Below are 21,382 nucleotides of genomic sequence, written 5' to 3'. Positions count from 1 at the left end.
TGCCTCTCTCACTCTCACAGCTTGATGTTCACACAGGCTGCCTGCAGAGGGTAGTCACTGACTGCCTTCAGAAGCATACACCAAAACCTCCACATAATAGACAGGAACAACCTTACATATTTTCACATGTATGTAGGCAGGTGCACTGACAAGCTTATGCACACAGACACACACACACACATGCTGTAACACAGAAATAAACCTCATTACACCCTATTTTGTACTCTTTCTAAACACTGCATCTGTATCTGATTAGGCATTTAGGTGTTTGAGAGGAATAGGAACGTGATTGCCAGATGTGGACTAGTTTTTTTTTTTTTTTTTTTCTTCTTCTTCTTCTCTTCCTTAAGAAGATAAACCCCAGTCCCAGACAGGTGGAGCTGTTGCAGTCCAACGTTTGCACAAACCATACACTTTCCAGGGTTGCCAAGATGAAACGAATAGGATTTTATGTAAACTGCTTGTCAGCAGAGATACATACTGATCCCTTTTTCCACGGGGATGGGGCGTTTTGAGAGTTGCTACACTCTGCTGCATTGGCTGTGTGCGTGTGTGTGTGTGTGTGTGTGTGTATGCTGTGTATTAGTGTCTGTTTATTTGTTCTCTCAAGTCGAGTATATATAAATACCTGTGCACATGCTTGTCATAGAGGCACTCTCATGCTCTATTGAATATGATGTGGAAGCTTTAATAATGGATGTGAGTAGCAGCTGTAAAAGTAGAAAGGCATTGATTTATACCCACAGGTTTCCAGGGATTTTTATAGGATTGGCTAAATGTCATTACACTGCAGGTGGGGAGGTGATGAACTGTAATAAACTTTGATGTGGATGGGTGTGTGTCTCCTGTCATTGGCTCATAAACCGGAACACTGTGACAAGTCTCAAAAGACCTACTACACTCCCACCACCTGTCGTCTTTTTTTTTTTTTTTATGTCCGTTCAGTACACACAGGCACGTGGGTGCGAAACTGAAATCTGCATGTATGGAAGTGTGAAGATGCATGTGCACGCAGCGTTAAAACAAGTGACTGTGCAGGGGAACATGCACCAGAAATATGTGTGTGCTTACATAGAGGAATATACTAAATCTTTTCATGTCATGTCAAAAGTATTGATTTACTGCAGTCTCCATAAATTTGTTCAAACATAAGGGATAACTGATCGCTGGCGATGCAACAGATTGATCTCTCTCCATAACGTAAAGGCATTTGAGTTTTTTTTTTTTTAACTCTATACTGGCGCATTAAATCAATTGCTTAGAAATAAGTGCACGTTCTGTCAAGGTGAATCGAGATGCATTAAATCATTCATTTTTAAATCTTATCGCTGGAGCTTTGAAGTCAAAATTCAGCCATGGAACTCAGATTCTCCTAATCTTTGATCAATGAGATACTCGCACCTCAAAAGAAATATCTCTGTAGCAGCAGCGGTTGAACTGATGTTAAAGCAAAATGTTTTTGTTTTATTACAAAACAGGTTTCAATAGAAGGTAGAGCAGGTTGACCTGATTTTTGTGATTTGTGTGCTATATTTATGATAAAATTAAAATTAAATGTCTTGCGACACACACCAGCTGAAGCTGAGTAGAAGACGATGAATAAACTATCTTTAGATTGCCAGGTTGAATATAAAAATGTTCTCACAGCGATATTAATGCAACATTCAAGTGGTTTGAGATAGAAAGATGCACTATTCATGAGCAAAATCTGAAAGTCTTTCAAGTTTGCAAGGAATAATGTATTGTTATAGAAGCCAGTTTCCCCATCTTGTTTTTTTTTTTGCTAGACTTTAAACAAATTTCTTGTACATTTTGTCCCTCTATTTTTTTTTGAGAATTTGAGAACAGAATATAGTGTTTTGTAATAATTAATATCAATACCGTATTTAATATTATACCAGTTGGCAGTGTTACAAGTATATTATATGATTGGATACTAGCAGTATGTAATAATGGATTTAAATAAATTCTTCTATATATAAATAGCTTTTTTTCAAAAACCTCATCAGGTTTTATCTTTCTTGTGTTCTTTTTTTTTTTTGTAAATCCTGTGGCTAAAAATAATTATCCATCCAGGTGACTTATGAATGAAAAAGCAATTTAACCTGGACTTTGTGCTTGGTATGCCTCTTATTCTTCAAGTTCTTCAGCGCTTAACAAATGCATCCTAATGCTTCCCAATATTAAACAGCCATAAATTCTATTCCCCACCCCTCTAATCTCGAATGAGCAAATCTGTCCTTGTTTCATATCAACAACAACAGTTGAGTGGAGTGGATGCACCTTGAAGGTCAAGTTCCTTCTCTAATTAATTGGCCTGGATGTTTCTGATAGTGTTGCTAGGGCAGAGCTCTTCCTAAGTGCGACATTAATATTCACACACTTGTTTATCTGCCATTGTGTTGTTGTTGTTGTTCCCTCTTAGTTGTTATTGTCATCACATTCAAATAGAGCCAAGGCTGAAAATCTCTGCAGGGTAGTTGTCAATTACTCCATTGTTCCAGTGTGGGCGTCTCCAATGCAAAGTCCAGGTGCATTCTCGGTTTTGCCACTTGGGAAACGACATTCACTTCACTCACTCCGCCGCTCAGTCCTCACCAGGGGAAATCGAGTAAAAACCCTCTCAGATCCGCAGGATTAAAAACAAAAAAGAAAGTCTTCCTAAAAATGACAAATGTTGTCCGTATAAAGTAAAAAGAACAGACGAAGGATGAAAGAGTGCTTGACTTTTGATTGAGGCGTGCACTTGCTAAATTACTTCAGCTTTTTAAATCCCCTCGCATGTTGGATAATTATAGCTTTTTAGCAAAAGCACACATCGACATCGCTGCTCCCATAATTCTTCGAGACGCTTAAAGTGGTTCACACCCCAGCGCCCGTGTGCATTCATCGTATTTTACCAAACGGGACCGATTGTGTGCATTTACAATGCGATAAACCTCATTATGTCTGCCCACTAACCAGTTGCGCATTATCTGAAATGGTTTATGGAGCTTATACAGGCCAATTTACCACAGCGCTTGGTTCCATTGTTGGTCCATGAATGTGATGCTTGTCTTAGCCCGACTGAGCAAATGTTACTCCTGCTCAGAATCGGGATGCACTCCTCCTCGAGAGTCTTTATAGTGAGGTGATTAAACCCCAGGGATGTTGCGTCCACAGTGGGACATTATTGCTGTCACTGGTGCATAGTGATTTGAATGCACCTTTTTGCATGTTAATCTTCCAAGTCTTGCACTCGTGTTACAAGGGGAAAATGTCTCAGTGAGGAAACTTTTGAATCCAAAGCAAAGCAATTGTGCCTCTGAAGAGGCAAAGTATAAAACAAAAGTTAGCTTATATAGATATAGTTATGGAGTGTGATGTATTGTGTAAGTAAGAAAGTAAATCGTGAAAAGGAAGTGAAATTTGACACAACGCAGAGGTAGAACAATTGCTTTTAGCCTTCGTCTGTGCTTGTGCATGCTGAGCTGTGAAAGATTGACTCTACTATTGGATTTATGGCAACGGGGAGTTAAGAGCAGAGCAAAAACAACAAAAATTGTGAGACGTGATGAAGTTAAGCCAAACCAAAAACCTCTAATATTGGCTTTATGATCACCTATTGATTGTGATATCTTGCACAAATTGAAGTACTGATGTTTTTTTTTTTTTCCACTGATGCAAAATTAAATTTGATAGTCCAGTGTCCCTTTTCACATCTGCACTGACAGCTGAGCCTATATTCTTGTTTATCTGTGTGCTGTTCCCACTGGTACCACCATCTCTCCAAACAAAAATTCCATTATGGTGACAACTCTCTGTGGTGTTTGTAGATGCACTGACAGCCAAGTCACACTTACTCACCACATATCTCTTGAAACCTAATCTCCATTATGGCCTTGCTCACCCACTGATAGGCAGATAGTGGTGGGAAAGGCTGCTGGTATATTTGCTGTCAGCAGTTCCACTTGGAATATGTCTCTTCTCATTAGTCATAGACTCTGCTTTGGTTTATAGTATTTCGCAAGTGACCTGTGAAAAATGAAGTTAAGGCAGGGTCATGATACTCCGAGGCCCTTGATTGCTTAAGGAACATGTCTGTCATCGCCACAATAGGGAGAACGCCTGCTTTAAGTGGTGCTGCTCCACATACAGCCAGCAGAAGGACTCTTAACGTTTGTGGTTATTGATCGCGGACCCTTGTAATGTTATTTTACCATCCTTTTTCCCTCTTAGCAAATATTGGGGTTAAAAGGGGATTGTCACCCATTGTAAATCCTCTTCCTTTTCCCATCTGTTTCCTCTTAATACCTATCTCTCCCTGTATGTCATTCCCCATTCCTCGCTGTCTGTCTGACTTCTCTTGCCTATTGGGCAAGGACCCGAAGCAGTAAAATCTTTCAGCTGATGGAATCTTATGGTTGCCATCTTGGCAGCCTCCTTCATTTACCTTCCATCCTTGTCAGCCCCCAAGCTGCCCAAAAAACTGGATGAAAAAAAAAAAAAAATTCCTGAAACCTGTTCCCCATCACCAGACGAATTTGGATAACTAATTTTCAGATCAAATTATAAATCTTTGAACTTGGCTGGCTGGCTATCAGAGACTAGAAATACGTTTGAGCTATCTTTGCCTCCTCATCTGTCTCTTAAAGGATGCATATCAGTCTGTGGTGGCTGGCAAGGGATAGTGGAACCAGACAGAGTTACAGTCAGCTAAAACCAAATTAAATGAGATGAAAAGCGGAATGATTCTGGGTTCAGTTACACACACACACTAGTCATTTGTGCTGCTGTTTTGCTGGAGACTGTGACGATAAATATACATACATAATTTCTACCTTATCACTAAGTATTTCAACACATCATAATGTGTGCGTAGTTAAATACAAATCTATATGTGCATATGAGGCGTGTGATCACATGCATGCATTTACAGTATGTCAGGGGACACAGATGCACACATCAGTCGAGATGTAGAGGGAGCATGGCATGCATCCTGGTTGGTTGGTAGTGGTGTTTAATGGTAGTTGGTATCCACAATGTTGCATTACTACCTTATTCCTTCCGAATTCTTTCTTGCATTGGTAATCCGCCTTCTCTTTCATTTGCTATGGTCTGGCGTCTATTATCTGAAGTGTAGAATTGGCTTGGTTGACTTAAACTGAAGATTGCTCTCATTCAAACTCCTCTGAAGATAACCTACATAGTCATTTACTAAGCTTTACCCCCTTGTCCTTGTCTTTACCCATGTTCTCTGCAACATCAAAAATGTTCTAAACACAGTGCTATATGGTGGTACCACCAAGGGAAGCATTTCAAATTAACCTCCTTTTGGAGCACCACTTGGTTTATCCATGACCAAACACACATCGCACCATAATGTGCACACAATCAGAGGAACACACATGTACAGGCAGAGCATCCGCTCGCCTCCACTTCTGAAGCAGCCGTGCCAGAGCCGCCTGTGCATTACTAAATCCCATTCCCAAATACACCCTACGTCTGAAAGGGCCCTTGGCATTGGCAGAAAATGCACACATAAGCACACGCAAAATCACGTACATAAACACTATCTACATGCCTGATGCAATGTTCAGTCATTTGAGCAAACGGAACCATTTGGGCACATGAAGGCAGCATTGCTCTTATTACTGAAACAGTACTTTCAGTCTTTCAAGGCTTGTCTTCACAGGTTGTAAACTACACACACAACTAAAAGAGAGGCTTTTACTTGTGGATTCTTGACCAGCTTCAGTGTTTGAATTTTGCCTCAATTTCATTTTGTTTTCCTCTTCGAGTTGCTTAATGAGGAGCTCTCTCTCCAAATGATGATCTAAACCTAAGGTTAAGGGGGAGAGATGATGCTCAGAGTGTCAGGGATATGTGGTTAATTAAAGAGTTAAATGCAAAATACTGGGCAGCCTTTGCAATAGTCTGCTTTGTTTGAAAATCAGCATTCCAAATTCATATTGTAGGTTGCAAGGCAGTCTGGTTTTTCGATAAATATATATATAAGTTAGTGATTGATTCTGCACACATTATCTTCTCTGATCTCTTAGGGCAAAATGTGGATTTCTTAGCCATCTGCAGTGCTTGCTTCCACGGGTTCACCCTCATTACCATGTCTTCCAGGCACTGCTGAAATCCCATGGCACAGAACCTTTAGGGTTTGATATTTTCAATAGCCACCTCCTTTCCAGTGTCTCGCTAAACCGTTGTTGGCAGAGTGAAATTTCAATGTACTAAGAGAAAGTCATCTCTGCATATGTTCCGTTATATATTTTTGCATGACTTCCCCCCCCTATAGAATTCCACTGTGACCTGTCGGGATCGACAAGGAGAAATGAAGAGCTAGAGCACAGATGTAAAGGAAGAGGTGTTATTACCAAGTAATACCCCTGGGTTTAGAAGTTCACAGCAGAGGTTAACTGGTCTGGCTTGCATGGTGCCAGTTGGCATGGCTACCATTTCCCAGGGTATTTGTTTGCCCTCTCCTGGTATTCTCAGTGGTCTTCCCTGTCATTCAAAAGATGGCCAATAGAGACACCCCGCTGTGAATCAAGTGGCGAGGAAGCTTCGTACAAATCCATCTGTTGATACTTTACTCTCGTGAGGCTGTGACAGTTATTTTTTTTTTCTAAATATGAGAAATCGTTTGAAACATTGGAATGATTGCAAAAAAAAAAGCAAGGGACTCTTAGTACTACATTTTTACAGCAATAAGTATAAAATTCCCCATCTCTGTTTTATTACCCTCTAATAAGTGAGCTGTTTCTGCATCTCACTACTGAATAGAGAATTGAGGAGCAAAGCAGCAAACAAAGCAGGCAGGAAGGCAGGGGCCCTGTTCTTTGATGAATGACTCTATCTTCCAGCATTAGGTGCTCTATTTTTCATAGCAGGCCCTATGGCCATGCTGGAGAGAGCTCGGGCCTCACATGCGCATCCGTGCAAGCAGCCACAATCCTCAGAGATGTTGACTAATCCAGGCCTACTGTCTGGGGGTTAGAGTGGCCACTACAAGCGTAGCCGAAAGGTCACACCTGTCAGAGGTGCAGGGAAAAAAAAGGAGCCAGAAAAGGGAACCGGTCCTGCAGTGGCTTCTACTCGAAAAGGTAGCGCTTCATAGTGTCTGAAATAGTTCACATGCACAGACGCATAATGACATGTCAGTGAGTCAATGGGTAGCTGTTATTGAAATAATTACATTCTTCTTCCATTTCATTTTGTGCTGACCAATTCTCCCACTCCTGAGCAGAACTCCCTTGGTCCTCATCTCACATTTTGTACCGGGTGATATATTTAATTAAGTCGCCCAATGACATACTGTGCTCGCTGAATGCCCAATTGTTTTATTGTGTTTAATAGATTGTTAATGAAAATATTGCTATAATCAGGTAAATTGTGTTTGCGAAATTCCTTTAATGAAACTTTTTTAATTAACTTTACCAAAGTTCACTTAAAATTATTATTCACTTAGTGCAGTTTGAATTGTTCCCTGTCTCTTAGCACCTGAACAGAGGAACTCTTCCATTTTCTCATTAGTCTTACTATTTTTTAAAATTATTATTGGTTTGGTACTGTTTCCACACTGTTGCTCATACCACTGAAGTGTTAATGTCTGTGTCTTTGCTATCCACTAATCTCTCTGCTGGTGAATGTGGTTTCTTGATGGACATAGGTAACAGTTATGTTGGTTTACCTTGGCCATCCCTGTGTTGACAAGGCACAGAGTAGTAATTCCTCCAGTCCTTTGAACAGTGAGCTATGCAAGGTCAGACTTGGTGCTACAGTGACTCGTACTCTGCAAAATGATATGGAGGACTGGCTGGTAAACATGGTGACTTAAGTAGTAGCAAATACGTAACAGGAGCAGGAAGTAACATGTGTGCTTCCATCAATGGAAAACATTATGGCCAAGTATACAGGTCAAGTTTGGTACAGAGTGGTTCTGCTAGCTGGTAACTATATAACTATATAACTATATAAATCCCCTTTATGTGTTGACCATATATTATTTCCACAGCTAGGTTAAAACACATGTGTTCCTTACTTTTAAAAATAACTGCCTTTATTCTACCTTTCCCTTTAATGCTGCACTCTTGACATTATACCGATGCTCCATTGTGCATAGGAGGCTCCCCTGCACCTCGACATCAGCAGTGCAGGCTGCCAAGGCTAGAGCAGTGGTCTCAATTCAACAGGCAAATTAATCTTGTTTTGTTGAAGTAATCAAGCCCAACCTGGGACAGTTCATTTGACTATTGCTTTGCTGATACAAGTGCTTTCTTTCAAGTTTGGAGCCATTTATGGGCAGTTAAAGATCTTTTCATTGGTGATTAGGCATGGCATGAGCAGCAGTGTCTTGATGAATAGGTATTTCTGCTGGATTGAATGGTCTCTGGCCTCTCAGTGGAGATAAACTAATAGTGATGATATTAGAATAAACAGTTTTAGTAACACCTCATTGTGAATACATCTAAGAATGCCTGATAAGAAGAAGAGTACCTTTGGTTCTGCATGACTCTCACTTTCCCTCTAAATCTTTTTTCACTCTGTATAATGTCTATGTATGTGCACAAAAACACACACACACTTTCAGTACACATCGCCTCTCTCGCCCTTATCTGTTAGCTGTGCTGTCTAAAAAAGAAATAATCTCCCAGTATGGGTTTTTCATGGGAAGATATTTCATACATTATGTTTTTCCACTGATGGGTAGTACCAGACAATTTGAAATCTTATTTATCTAGCTAACAGGGCAGATGGAAGGAGATGCACCTGTGGTTATTAGAGATAAGATGACCCCAATGCAGACATTAAAAGGAGCTCAAAGCTGACCACATTGCAAATAATAACAAAATCCAATGTATCTTTTCCTCAGCTTTGAGGTTCATGAAATGTAGAGCCTTTTCTTGCATTGAAATTGCGTGTGTGTGTGTGTCTGTGTGCTCAATTTTAGTATGTCTTCGGGATGTTTTATACTCACTAACCGTGAAGGGACCAGTGGTCCTCATTGAAAGTGAAGGCTACTCCTAATGAGGCAAAATATCATCTGAGATCTTTTTTCTTGGTTAATTTAAAGAGTAGGGTTTGGGTCGGGTTGTCCAATTGGGGATGGAAGTTGTTCTTTTTTTTTGTTTATCAGGCCAGAGATGACTATTCTCCCATTTATAATTCTTTCAAAGTTGAGGCCCAGTACTGCACAGAGCACAAATCTACTCGTATATATGCCATTCAGCTTCTGTCAAGGCCTGCCATCATTGTCCCAGGTCTGCCTTTGTTGTAAATAATGCTTGTCCCCTTCATCAGAATCTGACCACAGAACCTGTGTATGGATTGGGGATCATTAATGTCACTGCCAAATCATGTTTACCCGAGCCCAGTGTTGTCCTCGGTCCTCAATCCTGAATTTTTTTTCCCCTTCTGTAGTTAATTGCATATCCTGGCAGTTTGTTCCAGGGGATGACCATGGAAGGATGGGTTCTGGGTTATGTGTGAACTGATAAGAGTAGCAGACTATTTTAGGAACAGAGGTTTAGTTAGGATGGTTACAAATTGTTCCATTTGTTTTTTGAGCTTCCTTCTTCTGACAACACTAGCTGGTCTATTTAAGCTGTAGACAAGTGCATTGAATTTTCATATGCGCATTATTACATGGATCACGATGGACCCACCAACCCTTTCTTGGTACAAGGTCAACACTGTATGTTTCCGTGAAGACATAAAAGAGGACAATAGGGCTTCTGCGTGTACTTTAATCTGCCATATGTAAGAATGTGGCCAAAAACAGTTACTGTATTCAAATAGAAAAAATACAGAGGTCTTTTAGGTTTCGTTTTCTGACGTACCTGACAACCCGTGGTTGCTCGGCAGCTGAGACTCTACTGACTGCAATGATTGGTAGACGGCGGTAGGTGGCGCCACATGCCAAAACATAATTTCAAAACATAAACATGATTTGCAGTCTGCAAAATATTTTTTTGAATGCAAATATTTTGGCTCTACTGTTGTTGTTGGTGAGTTCAGTTTGTTATATGAACATTATTCCTGAGTTTCTGTGACATATTAGGAGGATTTTATGGCCAGTTGCTGTAGATTTATTACATAATGCACCTTTAAATATTTCAGTTTTCAGATCATACTTTGTTGTATTTCACACAAAGTCTTCACAGGCAGTAGGCTACAAGTAAGGCACGGTGTGACCTTTGGTTAAGTTCTGGAGCACCATATCTTTTTAATATGTAAGGTAGCCATACATGGTCATACGAAGAGTTCTATTTAGAGCTGTTTTTGTGACGTGCCAAACGAGCTCACACTGAAATGCACTGTAAATGAACAGTCGCACCTCGACATTTGAATGCTCCAAGTTCACATTGTGAGAGGCGCACCAGAGAGAGCTCTAAAACTCGGTTGAAATGGCACAGGCACACGCCGAAACTTGGCATTGTTGTCTGAATGGTGGCAGCAGCAATGCTCTCGAAATGAGAGCAATATATATATTTTTTTACATTTTACGTATACATTTAACCCACCCTTATTACACACCAATAGTGAACACACACACTGGGCGCAGGAGCAGCGGGAAGCACAAAACTGTGTGTGGGGAGTTGGTACCTTGCTCAGGGGTTCCAAGACCATTCCTGGGACTTAAACTGGCAACCCTCTAGTTACAAGGCCAGATGGTTCATGGGCTGCCCCATGCAGATACTGAAGATACAGAGCGACTTCCCACCGTGGTGAGATAGGTGCCCAAGGGCCAGCATTGCAGCAAGGTAGAGGAGATAAAGCCTATCTCTAACCACCCATATTATGCCTTTTTTATTTGCCGGAATAGATGGAGGCAGATGACCCACTGTGGCGCCCCCTAAAGGGGGAAGCCGTAAGAGGATTTGCTGGAATTAAGACTGCTAAATACAACCAATTACAGTGTATCGCAAGGGTTGCTAAGTCTTTTCTCGATGTATGAGCCAGTACTTGTGGATTTTTAAGAGCTCACATCTAAGTCTTAAGTAGCTAGCTACGCAACACCACTCAAATAAACCAACTTGTGTGAAACAGTGTGTGAAACTAATGTATTTGTGTATGTTCTTTGTGAATACATTTTTGGCAGTGCAATTATAAATTATTCAGAAATAATTAAATCACGAGAGGTGACAAACCTCTGTGTAATATCTCTTGTTCTTATCACTCTCAATCCCTTTACAGCTCTCTATTAGCTTCCAGGCTTAGTCGTTTATCCTCCGAATGATAAGACACACTCACACCTACTTTCTGTCGCTGGTTTCAGGTTTTGCTCAGGATCTGTAGCCACGAGTTTTGTGTACGAACACAATCTCTTGCAACTGTCTTACAACTGTTCAAGTCAATGTGATTCAAGTTTGTTTTTTTGTTGGGATCTATTATTCATCTGAATCTGAAGTGAAAGCAAATCAGAAAAAAAAAAAAGAATATCAGACGAACCTGAACCTTTTGCCCTTAGTGGATTTTCCCTATTTATGATTTAACAAGGTTAGTCCTGTTTGGGCAGGGTTACAAAAAGAGGGCACAGATCACAAAGGGGGAACACTATTCATTGTTTCAGTGTTGTTTTCCTTCAACAAATCCTTTGTCGTTCTACTAACTTTTAAGTTAGTAGTTGGAGCTCTTGACTACATCCCCGTGGTCCCAGAGCTGGAAACAAAGGCACAGACTGTAGTGAGTTCATTAGGCCTTCACATTGCAATCAATGCAGCAGAAAACCTAAATTAGATCCTTTGTGACTGTGCCTGCCGAGCAGCTCTCTGGTTTAACCCCCTCCATCGTGACACTGGGAGTACATCAGAGTACCACAAAGGCCAGGATGGCTTGACTTGGTTTGTTTTCTCCTGTTATTGTTTATTACTTTCAGAGGTTTCAAAAATATGCCTGCTACTTTGACTATTTTCTTACCTCATCTACATATGAAATTATTCATCTCTTTGCTCATTTTGGGAACAACATTGAGCCACCTGTTGACCTTGAATTGATTGAGTGTTTGGAGTGTAGTGCATTATCTTGCAATGTGGGCGAGCCAGTGGACTTATATTCATGTTAGTCCGTACATCTCTGAAATGGTCTCCTTTTTGAAAAACCTGCCCATCAGCCATTTCCCAGTCCGCTGCCGAGTTTGCTGTCTCTTTCATGTTAAAATTCACATTTGCTTTCATTTTGTAGCTTAACAGTGATTCCGACTCCTCTCTTGAATTACACTGCTACAAAAAAAAGACTCCTCTTTGCCGCTAGTGCACACTCAATTTTAGTCACTACTACTCCCCCCCCCCCCCCCGCTCTCTTCTACCTGACTTTCGGCAAGCAGGCTGACATCTGCTCCTATCTTTATGGAGGTGTCATTGAAATTCAGTGCAGTTCTGAAAAGCACAGGGAGAGCTTCTCAGAAGAATGCTCTGCTCCACAAACAAACATAACCCAAACATAACAAACTGTTGCTGTTCAACACGGACGACCATTTATAATATATGAGTGAAACCTTATTAATCTATTGGCATGTCCACACTTCAAAAGCATTTGAAATTTTTGTGAGGTTACTTGAAAAAGAGGACGCTTTTGTGTTTGTCGTGCACGGCGTCTAAAGATGTGAACTTAGTGTGTGCAGGTGGTTAATGCACTGGCATGTAAAGCTATAGATTTTGCTCTATTCAGGTTGCAAATTCAGCTCCAAAATGACAACAATGTCCAGATATACCGCAGCTGCATAATATGCCCTACTGTTAGCAGTTATGTTTACTTAAAGGTGCATTATGTCATAAATCTAAAGCAACTGGCCATAAAATCCTCCTAATATGTCACAGAGACTCAGGAATAATATTCATATAACATACTGAATTCACCAACAACAGTACAGCCAACATATTTGCATTAAAAACAAATTTTTTTGAGGACCACAAATCATGTTTTGGCATGTGGCGCCACCTACCGCTGGCTACCAATCATTGCAGTCAGTAGAGTCTCAGCTGCCGCGCAACCACGGGTTGCCAGTTACGTCTGAGCTTACAAAGGCGGAGAAAATGCAACCTAAGAAACCTCGGTATTTTGAATATGAATGTAGTAACTGTTTATGGCCACATTCTTACATATGGCGCCTTTAAAGGTAGAGTCAGCAGCACAGATTACAGCCAGTACAATTACAATATTAAATGATTTTAGAAACATAAGTTATACTTTATTTTTGCACATTCAAAAGGGAATAAAAAAAAAAAAAAAAAAAAGGGAATTTCCTGCAGCAATGATTTGTCTCAATGGATAGCAAACATCAAGGTCGAGTCTTTGCTGCAGCAGCCCAGGTTCAAATATGGCACAGGTCCTTTGCTGCTTGTCGTCCCCTCTCTCTCGTGCCTTTCCTGTCTGTCCATTTTTGTTGTCACTTAAGGCAAAAATACCTAAAATAAATTCAAAAAAGTGGTCTGCCCCTTAAAATCTCCAGCATATATTTTAAATAAGAACTATTCCTATTATTCACATAATATTGTAGCTCGCCACTCTTTATCTCTTTCTATTCTATTCCTATTAATCTTTAAGTCTGCAATGTTTTGTTTAATGGATTATCAGTTGACAGCCTGAAGTTGTTAATTAACAGATTAGCTGTTATTTATTCTATTCATTTTGCGTCTCATTGGCCACAAAATTCAGTCTTTGCTTTTCGATCGCCAAGATCCCGTTTCCCTTGATAACATTTACTTATTGATGGACGACAAACATTCAGCTTTTCTCGGAGTCTTATTGGTTTAAAAGGCTTACGATGATCCGTGTTGCGTTCGTGTAGATTTTTAGGGTAGTGACTTTAACCGTGCCAAAAAAAATAGACTTTGATTTCGATTCCATCCTGGTTTTACTGACTGTGGCGGTCATGTGATAAGATGGAATCAAATTTCTATCGTTGTTGTGGATAGTTTAAACACTGATGATGGCAATCTGCAGGCCAACTTTCTGCTGGATTAAAGCCAAGGGAGTTTGCTGAGGAGTGTTGCTTTTCCTTCTCGTTTCCTGAGGCATCAACAGGACAGACATGGTTTTTTTTTCTCCTAGAGCTTGAACTGTCTAGTGTGGGTCAAGCTAAAGTTAAAAGTGTGAAGGAGAAATACAAGAGGTCAGGATAACACAATCACTCTTGTTTTTCTGGTAAAGGTCAAGGTGAGAGCATCACATACAGGTCAGCCTTGAAGTGACTTCTCAGTGCTCTGACTTTGGCAGCATTTAAATAAAATGAAATGTTGGAAATAAATGTGCTCCACTTTCATTGTTATTGTTACCACATTTGCCATCATTTGAAGGACACGCATTTCTTACTGATAAACAACATATTTACAAAGCAGCCGCTGACATACAGAAAATGCCTGAATCATTTTTTTTTACCATTATTACCATTGAATGTTCCCATATCTAAAATCATGTAAGGCATTTCTGTGAGCGATGATGCTTGCTTTATTCATAAGTGCTTGACAAATAAATTCTAGACAAACAAGGTGCTTGTGTTTTTTTTTTTTCTGTTTTGCTTGAAAGTTTAAAACCCATTTAGAAAAACATGGTCTTTCCTTAATAAAAACATTTTCTTGTTTAAATTACTCCTGAATAAATAAATCTCATATCTATTGAAGCCCATGGTTGAGCTGCCCCGTATTTCTGACCTTTCCATGTCTATGCTTACGCATACATCCACACCACTCTCCTCAGAAAAGCATTGCTTGTAACTGAATTACCCTTTCAAAGGACTGGGGGTATTATTTTTTTTTATGTGTAATGAAATAAAGTTGAATTGTTTAATATCTTCAGGTTTTACACAAATACGCATACAGCATGACACATTGTCCGCTGCCTAGTGTTTGTTTATGAACGTAGGCCCATTTTCAAGCTGTTTTAAGCCTAAAACGTGTTCTTGTTTGTTTTCTTGCAACTATGCCACTGTGTTGCTGCAAGTTTTCTTGTTTGATCACAGTAGCATTTCATCCTCTGATGACTTGGAGAATGTGGGAGGCCCTAATAAAATCCCTTGGTCCTAATTGTGTCTTTGTTATCAGCATGTTGTACTCGCCTAGAAGTGAGAGAAATAAACAGTTTGTAGATAAAGTTTTTTTCTGACCACGACGGGGCTGAAGATAGAGAAAGAGAGTAAATAGAACTAGAAGAACATTGGATGTACAGACATTCGTGTGGCCTTCATCCAGGGTTCAGAAACACCTCACTGGTGTGGAGTGAGTGAAAGACAGTGACAGATATTGGAGAGAAACTGGGGGGAAAAAAATTATGGAAGGAAACAGACTGAGGTCTAGATGGAGGAGAGAAAGGGATGAAATGCTTGGCCACATGGTCTAGTGGGAAATCCCCCACTGAGCTGGGAGCCCTGTGCCCTGGTGGCGAGATGAAATGTCTTATCTGCCAGCAGCAGGATTCTGTCCTTTAAGTAGGGCTAGGGGAAACTCATTGTCCAGCCAACCAGCATCTCAACTGATCCGTGTTGCAGTTGACCTTTACCACTTTGCCACAAATTCATGCCCAACTTCACGTTTTGTTAGGTGTAAGATTGCTCATTTACAAATCATCATCGTCATTCATGGTTTCCTCGTGAATCTGTGTTTACGGTGTTGAAATTTGGTGTTTAGCAAACCCATGGCTGCAGACCACTTTTTTACCCATTTTGCGATATCTCCGCTCTCGGCTAATGTACCTCAAACGAGGAGGAAATTGAGTGATAATGTGGCTCTCATACAGCATGATATGCACTAATTGCTCAGATTGTATCTGTATTTTTTTTTTTTTTTTACAAAAGAGCAGGGTGCCCTAGTAATTCTCATAAATAACATATAAAACGGAAACAATTGCATATTAATCCATAACCTTTTTGGATCTAACCTTCTAAGATCAGTGTTGTTGACTGAGTGTGGAACGCCGCAATCCTCCTCTTCTGTCAAAAAATGTGAGCTCCAAAAAAAATATATTGCCGTTTATCTCTAACGCGCCGTTAAGTCACCTTGAACGGCGTTCTATGAAATACTCTTAATCAGAGCTGTAACAAGAAAGCATCGGCTGTGTCCTTGTTTGATTATAACGTGCGGTGCTTCGTCGAGTCATGTCAAATGAATACGTGATTTTTTTTTTCTCTCCGCTGAAACAAAGGAAGCCCGCACTTTGAGACACACGAAAAGGTTTGGAAGACTGTCATGCTTACCATCTAAAGAAAACCACTGCGGCATGCTAATCTCATGCTGCGATGAATTACAGAAACATGAATGCCGACCTGATCTCCTTTTGTTCTTGCATCACTTGCCTATTGTAACCTTTCATCACGCACCACTGTAATACATAAGAGAGTTGGGAAAACATTTAAAGGGGTTGAAAATGTGGGCATGTGTTTTGAGAGAGTGAGGTAGAATGCAGTGAGCGTGCTCTCTCTCTCTCTCTCTCTCTCCCAGATAGCTTCTAGGCCAGACACGTTGCCGCCATGTGGTTTTTCCAGTAAGCTGACAATGAAGCTGAATAATGTATCTATCAGTCTGCCTGAGTGTGCAGAGCACTGGGCACTGAGGATGCTGCCAGCTTGTTATGGGCTCATTACAGGTGAAGATGACATGTGGCTGTGCAGCCACATTGGCATTGTCTCCCCTGCCCTGCCCTCGATAGAAGGCACAATACTGTGTCACTCCCCACGGGATAGAGAGAGGGAGACAGAGGTGACGGTTGAGGAGGGAATGAGCCTCAACGCTACCCTAACCCCCCAAAATGAAATTGACAGGCTCGCTGAAGTAATTGCTCCCAGCACTATTTTCTTTGGCAGGAAATACTGTTATCGACAAATAGGGGATTCAATAAGCGGTAGGAGATGAGGCTCCAGGCTGTGGTCAAAAGTCTGTGCCCGTCCTCTACTGTTGAAGTTGCAGTGTCTCATGATGCTCTTTCTCTCTCTCTGCAATGCCCTTTCTTGACTTACTCTTTTTTTTTCGTATCTATCCCATTTTTCATTATCTCCCTCATTCTCCCTGTGCCTCTTTCACTTTTTACATTTCTACTTCATCACACACTACCCACGCGACGTATATCTCTCCTAAACCGTCTATCTCCCCCTGCTCCCTATTCTCTGGGGTCTGTTTTTCGACCATTTTTTTTGTCCGTTGACCATTTCTGTGAGGCTAAGGAGGAAATCTCTATTACCTAGCCACCAGTAGCCTCCGTTTCCTCATTTTGTTTCTCTGCTGCCAGTCTAGTGGTGTAATGTTGATATCATCCCAAAGGATTCAATTGATTTGGGCTGTGGGGTCACGGAAAAGCAGTTTATGGTCAGTGTCTTTGGTTTCCAGAGGTCAGAACATGCGGTGAAACCAGAGCTCTAGCTTTTCTGGACATAGTGTTATGCCTGCTGGGAACTACTGAGAGGTAGGAAGATAAATAAAAGGTGCGTGATGTGCTGCTGTTTTTTTTTTGTTTTTTTTACTGGCCATTGTATTACGGAGGAATTAATGTACTGAAAATGTAGTCTCCTAATCAGCCATATATCCAAAAATAGAATGGCTATCTTTTCCCAGACAGTTTACTCTTGCTATTTTAGAGTCAATATGTTTTTTTATTTGTTGATTTTATTGCCAGAGCTGCTAAATCCACTGTTATGTGTTAAAGTTTTAACAGCCCTTTTTTTTGGTACTTTTTGATCTTGAGTTCTTAAACATGTTGGAAAACTCGAACCGGGTAAGTTCATTTTGCTAAGCTCCAGCAGCACTGAAGTCGAATCTTGGCCAAATGTCAGGTGATTGGTCTTGAGAGAACCCGACCACATTGACTTTTATATGTCTCACCTGCCATTATCTGTTAAGCTTTATATAGCAGAGTGCTGCTGACATTTTGCCTCTTCACCGTCTCCCCAACATGGCCGATTTGTTTTTTTTTTGTGTGTTTTTGAAAAGGCTAGTCTTCTCTTCAGCTAAAGGTTTTGCTCCTGCATGCTCAGCCCAGTTTTTCATCTCACATCGTAGAGGACAAGGGACAGTCACGTGGACTTGGGCTGCGCTGTGTTACATTCTTGTCGTGATTGGCTCAGAAGAAGAAAAAAATGATGCACTGTTCCAATTAGCTGTTTCAACGGTTCTGATCTCAGGCCTTTGGCAGGTCCCTGTCCAGGGAGTATCAGCCCAATTTCATAATGAAACCTGTAGTTTCAGCCTTCTTCTCAATAGGGAAGGATCCCCCCCTGGAGGATCGACTGGCCCGTTCTACTAAAAGGTGTTTTAAATTAATGAGCACTTTTATGCAGTGTGCTAGCACAGGGACATTTTGTGGCTTTCTAATGGTCCACACACAGCTCAGTTGGAGAGTAGACCGGGGGCCCGGGCACATTTTTCGCTCCACAGCTCATGCTGTTTTTATTTGGACAATCGACTTCGCAACTAAAATAAGTGTCGGGCCTGAAATTTGTCAAAAAACTTTGACACAATAATAGACACTAATCCCTTATTACTTTTTATTGAATAAACAGAAACATTAGCTTCTGACTGGGATAACATCTATTCAATACGCAAGGTAGTTATGATGTGTACCGATAAGTCTATTTTTAAAAATAGGACCATAAATATATTTTGACTTCAGTGTCTAAGTTGAATTTTGCAGTAAAGCTTGTGGGAAGTCTCCTCATTTTATCTGGAGGCATTGTTAAATGTTGGGCATTTATCTTTTTCTCTCTTTTTTTTTTTTTTACCACCATTGGATTGAAGTTTCTCATTTCACATCTAAGTTTTATCTGTATCATTATTTTTGGATAGAGCTTGTTCATGGTCGGTAACCCAAAAAAAAAACATTGATAGTGTAAGGCAGATATGTGAGTCTGTGGTAGATAAAATGTTCTAGTAGATAGTAATAAGGAGTCCACCTCTCAGTATTGCCTAATAACTAGTTAGATAACAGCTAAAGCGTTCCCTAAAATCACCTGTTAATGCTTGAATAAAAAGATGAACAGCATTTAGTGTTTGTAAAGATCAAGCACAGGAAGAGAGATGCACGCAAAAAAATGGATTCATTACATAATCAATCATCACTGTGGGATCCTATAATCACATACAAGTGCACTCTTTCATTTGTTAATTTGTTCAAACAGAGATAATGTTTCATCCAATTTCCAATGGAAAACATAAAAAGTTGTGGCGCGGCGATAGTAGCGACTGGTTTTCCAAATTTCCGTGTTGTTTACAAAATGTTCCACCCATAAAAAAAAACAAAAAAAAACAAAACTGTGCATCGCAGGGGAGCAGCAGGCCTCTTTTCTCCAGATAAATGAGCTAGCTTATTACTTCCCAAACTGCCTATTAGCACAGCACACTTTGTGGGGAACCAGCAGTCCAAGGATGAACACACTGAGCCTGATTTTTCCCCAGCGCTCTGATGAAAGGCACATTGTACAGTTTCCTCATACATGTTTCAGTCTTTTGTTTTGTGTGGTACCTTCATACACAATGTGCAATAATGTACAATAACATACAATAGTTGGATCTATATAGAAATCACTGTACTCACATTGTGTGAATGTGTTTCCCTACTGTATGTATATATATATATTTTTTTTTTAGAAAGTGTCAGTGTAGCGACATGTCCCCAATGCCCTCTGTGAAGATTATACACAAGAATCCATTCGCTCCGAGCAGGAGCCGCCAGAGTGAGCACGTGTTTGTTTCTTCTTTGTGTCTCGTCGATCGTTAGAGACTTGGCTGATTGAGAAAAGGCGTTCTTACCAGCTTTTGTCACTGGCGCTTTTGTGAGAAAATCCTGATTTTAAGGCGTTCTTATTGCCTGTCATTGATCAAACAACTTTTCCAACCGCAAAACAGATACTGACGACACAATGCATAATCCTTCTTTCATTGTAATTCAATTCAATTTCTTCTTTTTTTAAACTTGAACTGTTGAAACCTATATTCATATACTAAATCAATGTTGTGGGTTTTTTTTTCAAGCATGTTTTAGTGTTTCTGTTGATTTTATTGGTAATCTAATAACAATCCTGTTGATCTTTTACTTTCAGGGTGGACTGAGGAATAGCAAGCATGAGTGCACCCTTTCATCGCAAGAATACGTCCACGAGTTGCGTTCTGGCATCACGGAGGAAAAACTGCTCAACTGCCTGGAGTCTCTTAGAGTGTCTCTCACGAGTAATCCTGTCAGGTAACTTATTTCACACACACACACACAAACACACACACACACACACACACACACACACACACACACACACACACACACACACACACACACACACACACACACTGCAAACTGTGCCATGAAAGTTGGGATTATTATATTTATACATTAGCCAGTGTGTCCCGCATAAGTCTGCTTCATCTTCATCTGCATCTACAGATACATGATTCTGAGATACCTGTAACTATAGGGCCAGGCAGTCTGATCTATTATGTTATGATCTCTTATCTCACAAGTTTTTGAACAATTTATGGCTTGATTATGGAGGATTCATCAAAATTAAAACGGGTAATCATGTTCTTATTTCTTGCTCAAATGTCACTATTAAATCTCCCATAGAGTGGTCCTGTTGCACATATATGTGAGTTATGGATGTCTACTTTCATACATTAACTTGTTTTTATGGTCAAAAACCTCCTAATTGCTGTAAACGAGCGGATAGAAATCTCTCCTCACTGAAGCTCTCATCAGTCGCGCCGTTTCAGACTGTTTCTGTCTTCTCAAACCGACACCAGCTCTCAGAAGCGCAGCTCCCCCCTCTGGAACGGTGGATGCACTGCTACTCTTTATCAAAACATTGTTTTAAGAGTTTTTAAAACTAGTTTCGTCAAGACTCCCCGCCGCAGTCCCTTTTACGTCTTTGACCCGGAGTCAGACCCAGAGTCAGAAGACACTGTCGCAAGCGAAACACCTCCACAACGGACGTTCTTCTTCTGCGGTTCAATGTACGCAACTGGATGTGCCCGGACTATTGCTTGGAGCAGGAGGATCTGCTGTTCCGGAGAAATTCTGTTTACGTAACCGGACCAAGTTTTTTTTTAGAAATCTCGCTGAGCCCGAGATTATAATACAACACAGAGTTCTCAGCAGTGGCTGAACTTCGAACCTTCAGGTATTCATTAACGAGGTAATGACGCTGATACACACCAAAAAAAACCAGTGTTAATTGGAACTTCTGTTCTAGGTCCGCTTTAAGTAGAACATGCTGTACAGGTGGAAGTATTATACTGGTATGAAAACGTTACAGGTGATGAGTAGCATTTTAAAATCACAAGGAAATTATGACATTTATTTATTCTGTCCAGGAAAAAAAAGTGCAACACATGGCCCCTCCATGTGCAAGGACCATGTGTTTGTGCGAGTGAATCTGTCAAGACAGACATCCATTAAAATCTCACACGAGAAAGCCAGC

General features: G+C 40.5%; 1 protein-coding gene across 1 annotated transcript in view; it reads left to right on the top strand.

The window, feature by feature from the left end:
* Positions 1–21,382, top strand: part of diaph2 (diaphanous-related formin 2) — a gene marked incomplete at its 5' end in the record, with an annotated part of 361,962 nt that overhangs the window by 71,041 nt on the left and 269,539 nt on the right. The window contains one exon of the mRNA XM_083890769.1: positions 20,015–20,154. Within this exon, the coding sequence (XP_083746895.1) occupies positions 20,015–20,154 (140 nt within the window). The remainder of the gene's footprint in view (positions 1–20,014; positions 20,155–21,382) is intronic.

Source organism: Microchirus variegatus (assembly GCF_963457635.1).
Source record: "Microchirus variegatus genome assembly, chromosome: 6".
Classification (NCBI taxonomy): Eukaryota; Metazoa; Chordata; class Actinopteri; order Pleuronectiformes; family Soleidae; genus Microchirus; species Microchirus variegatus.
This window is presented reverse-complemented; position numbering and strand designations above follow the sequence as displayed.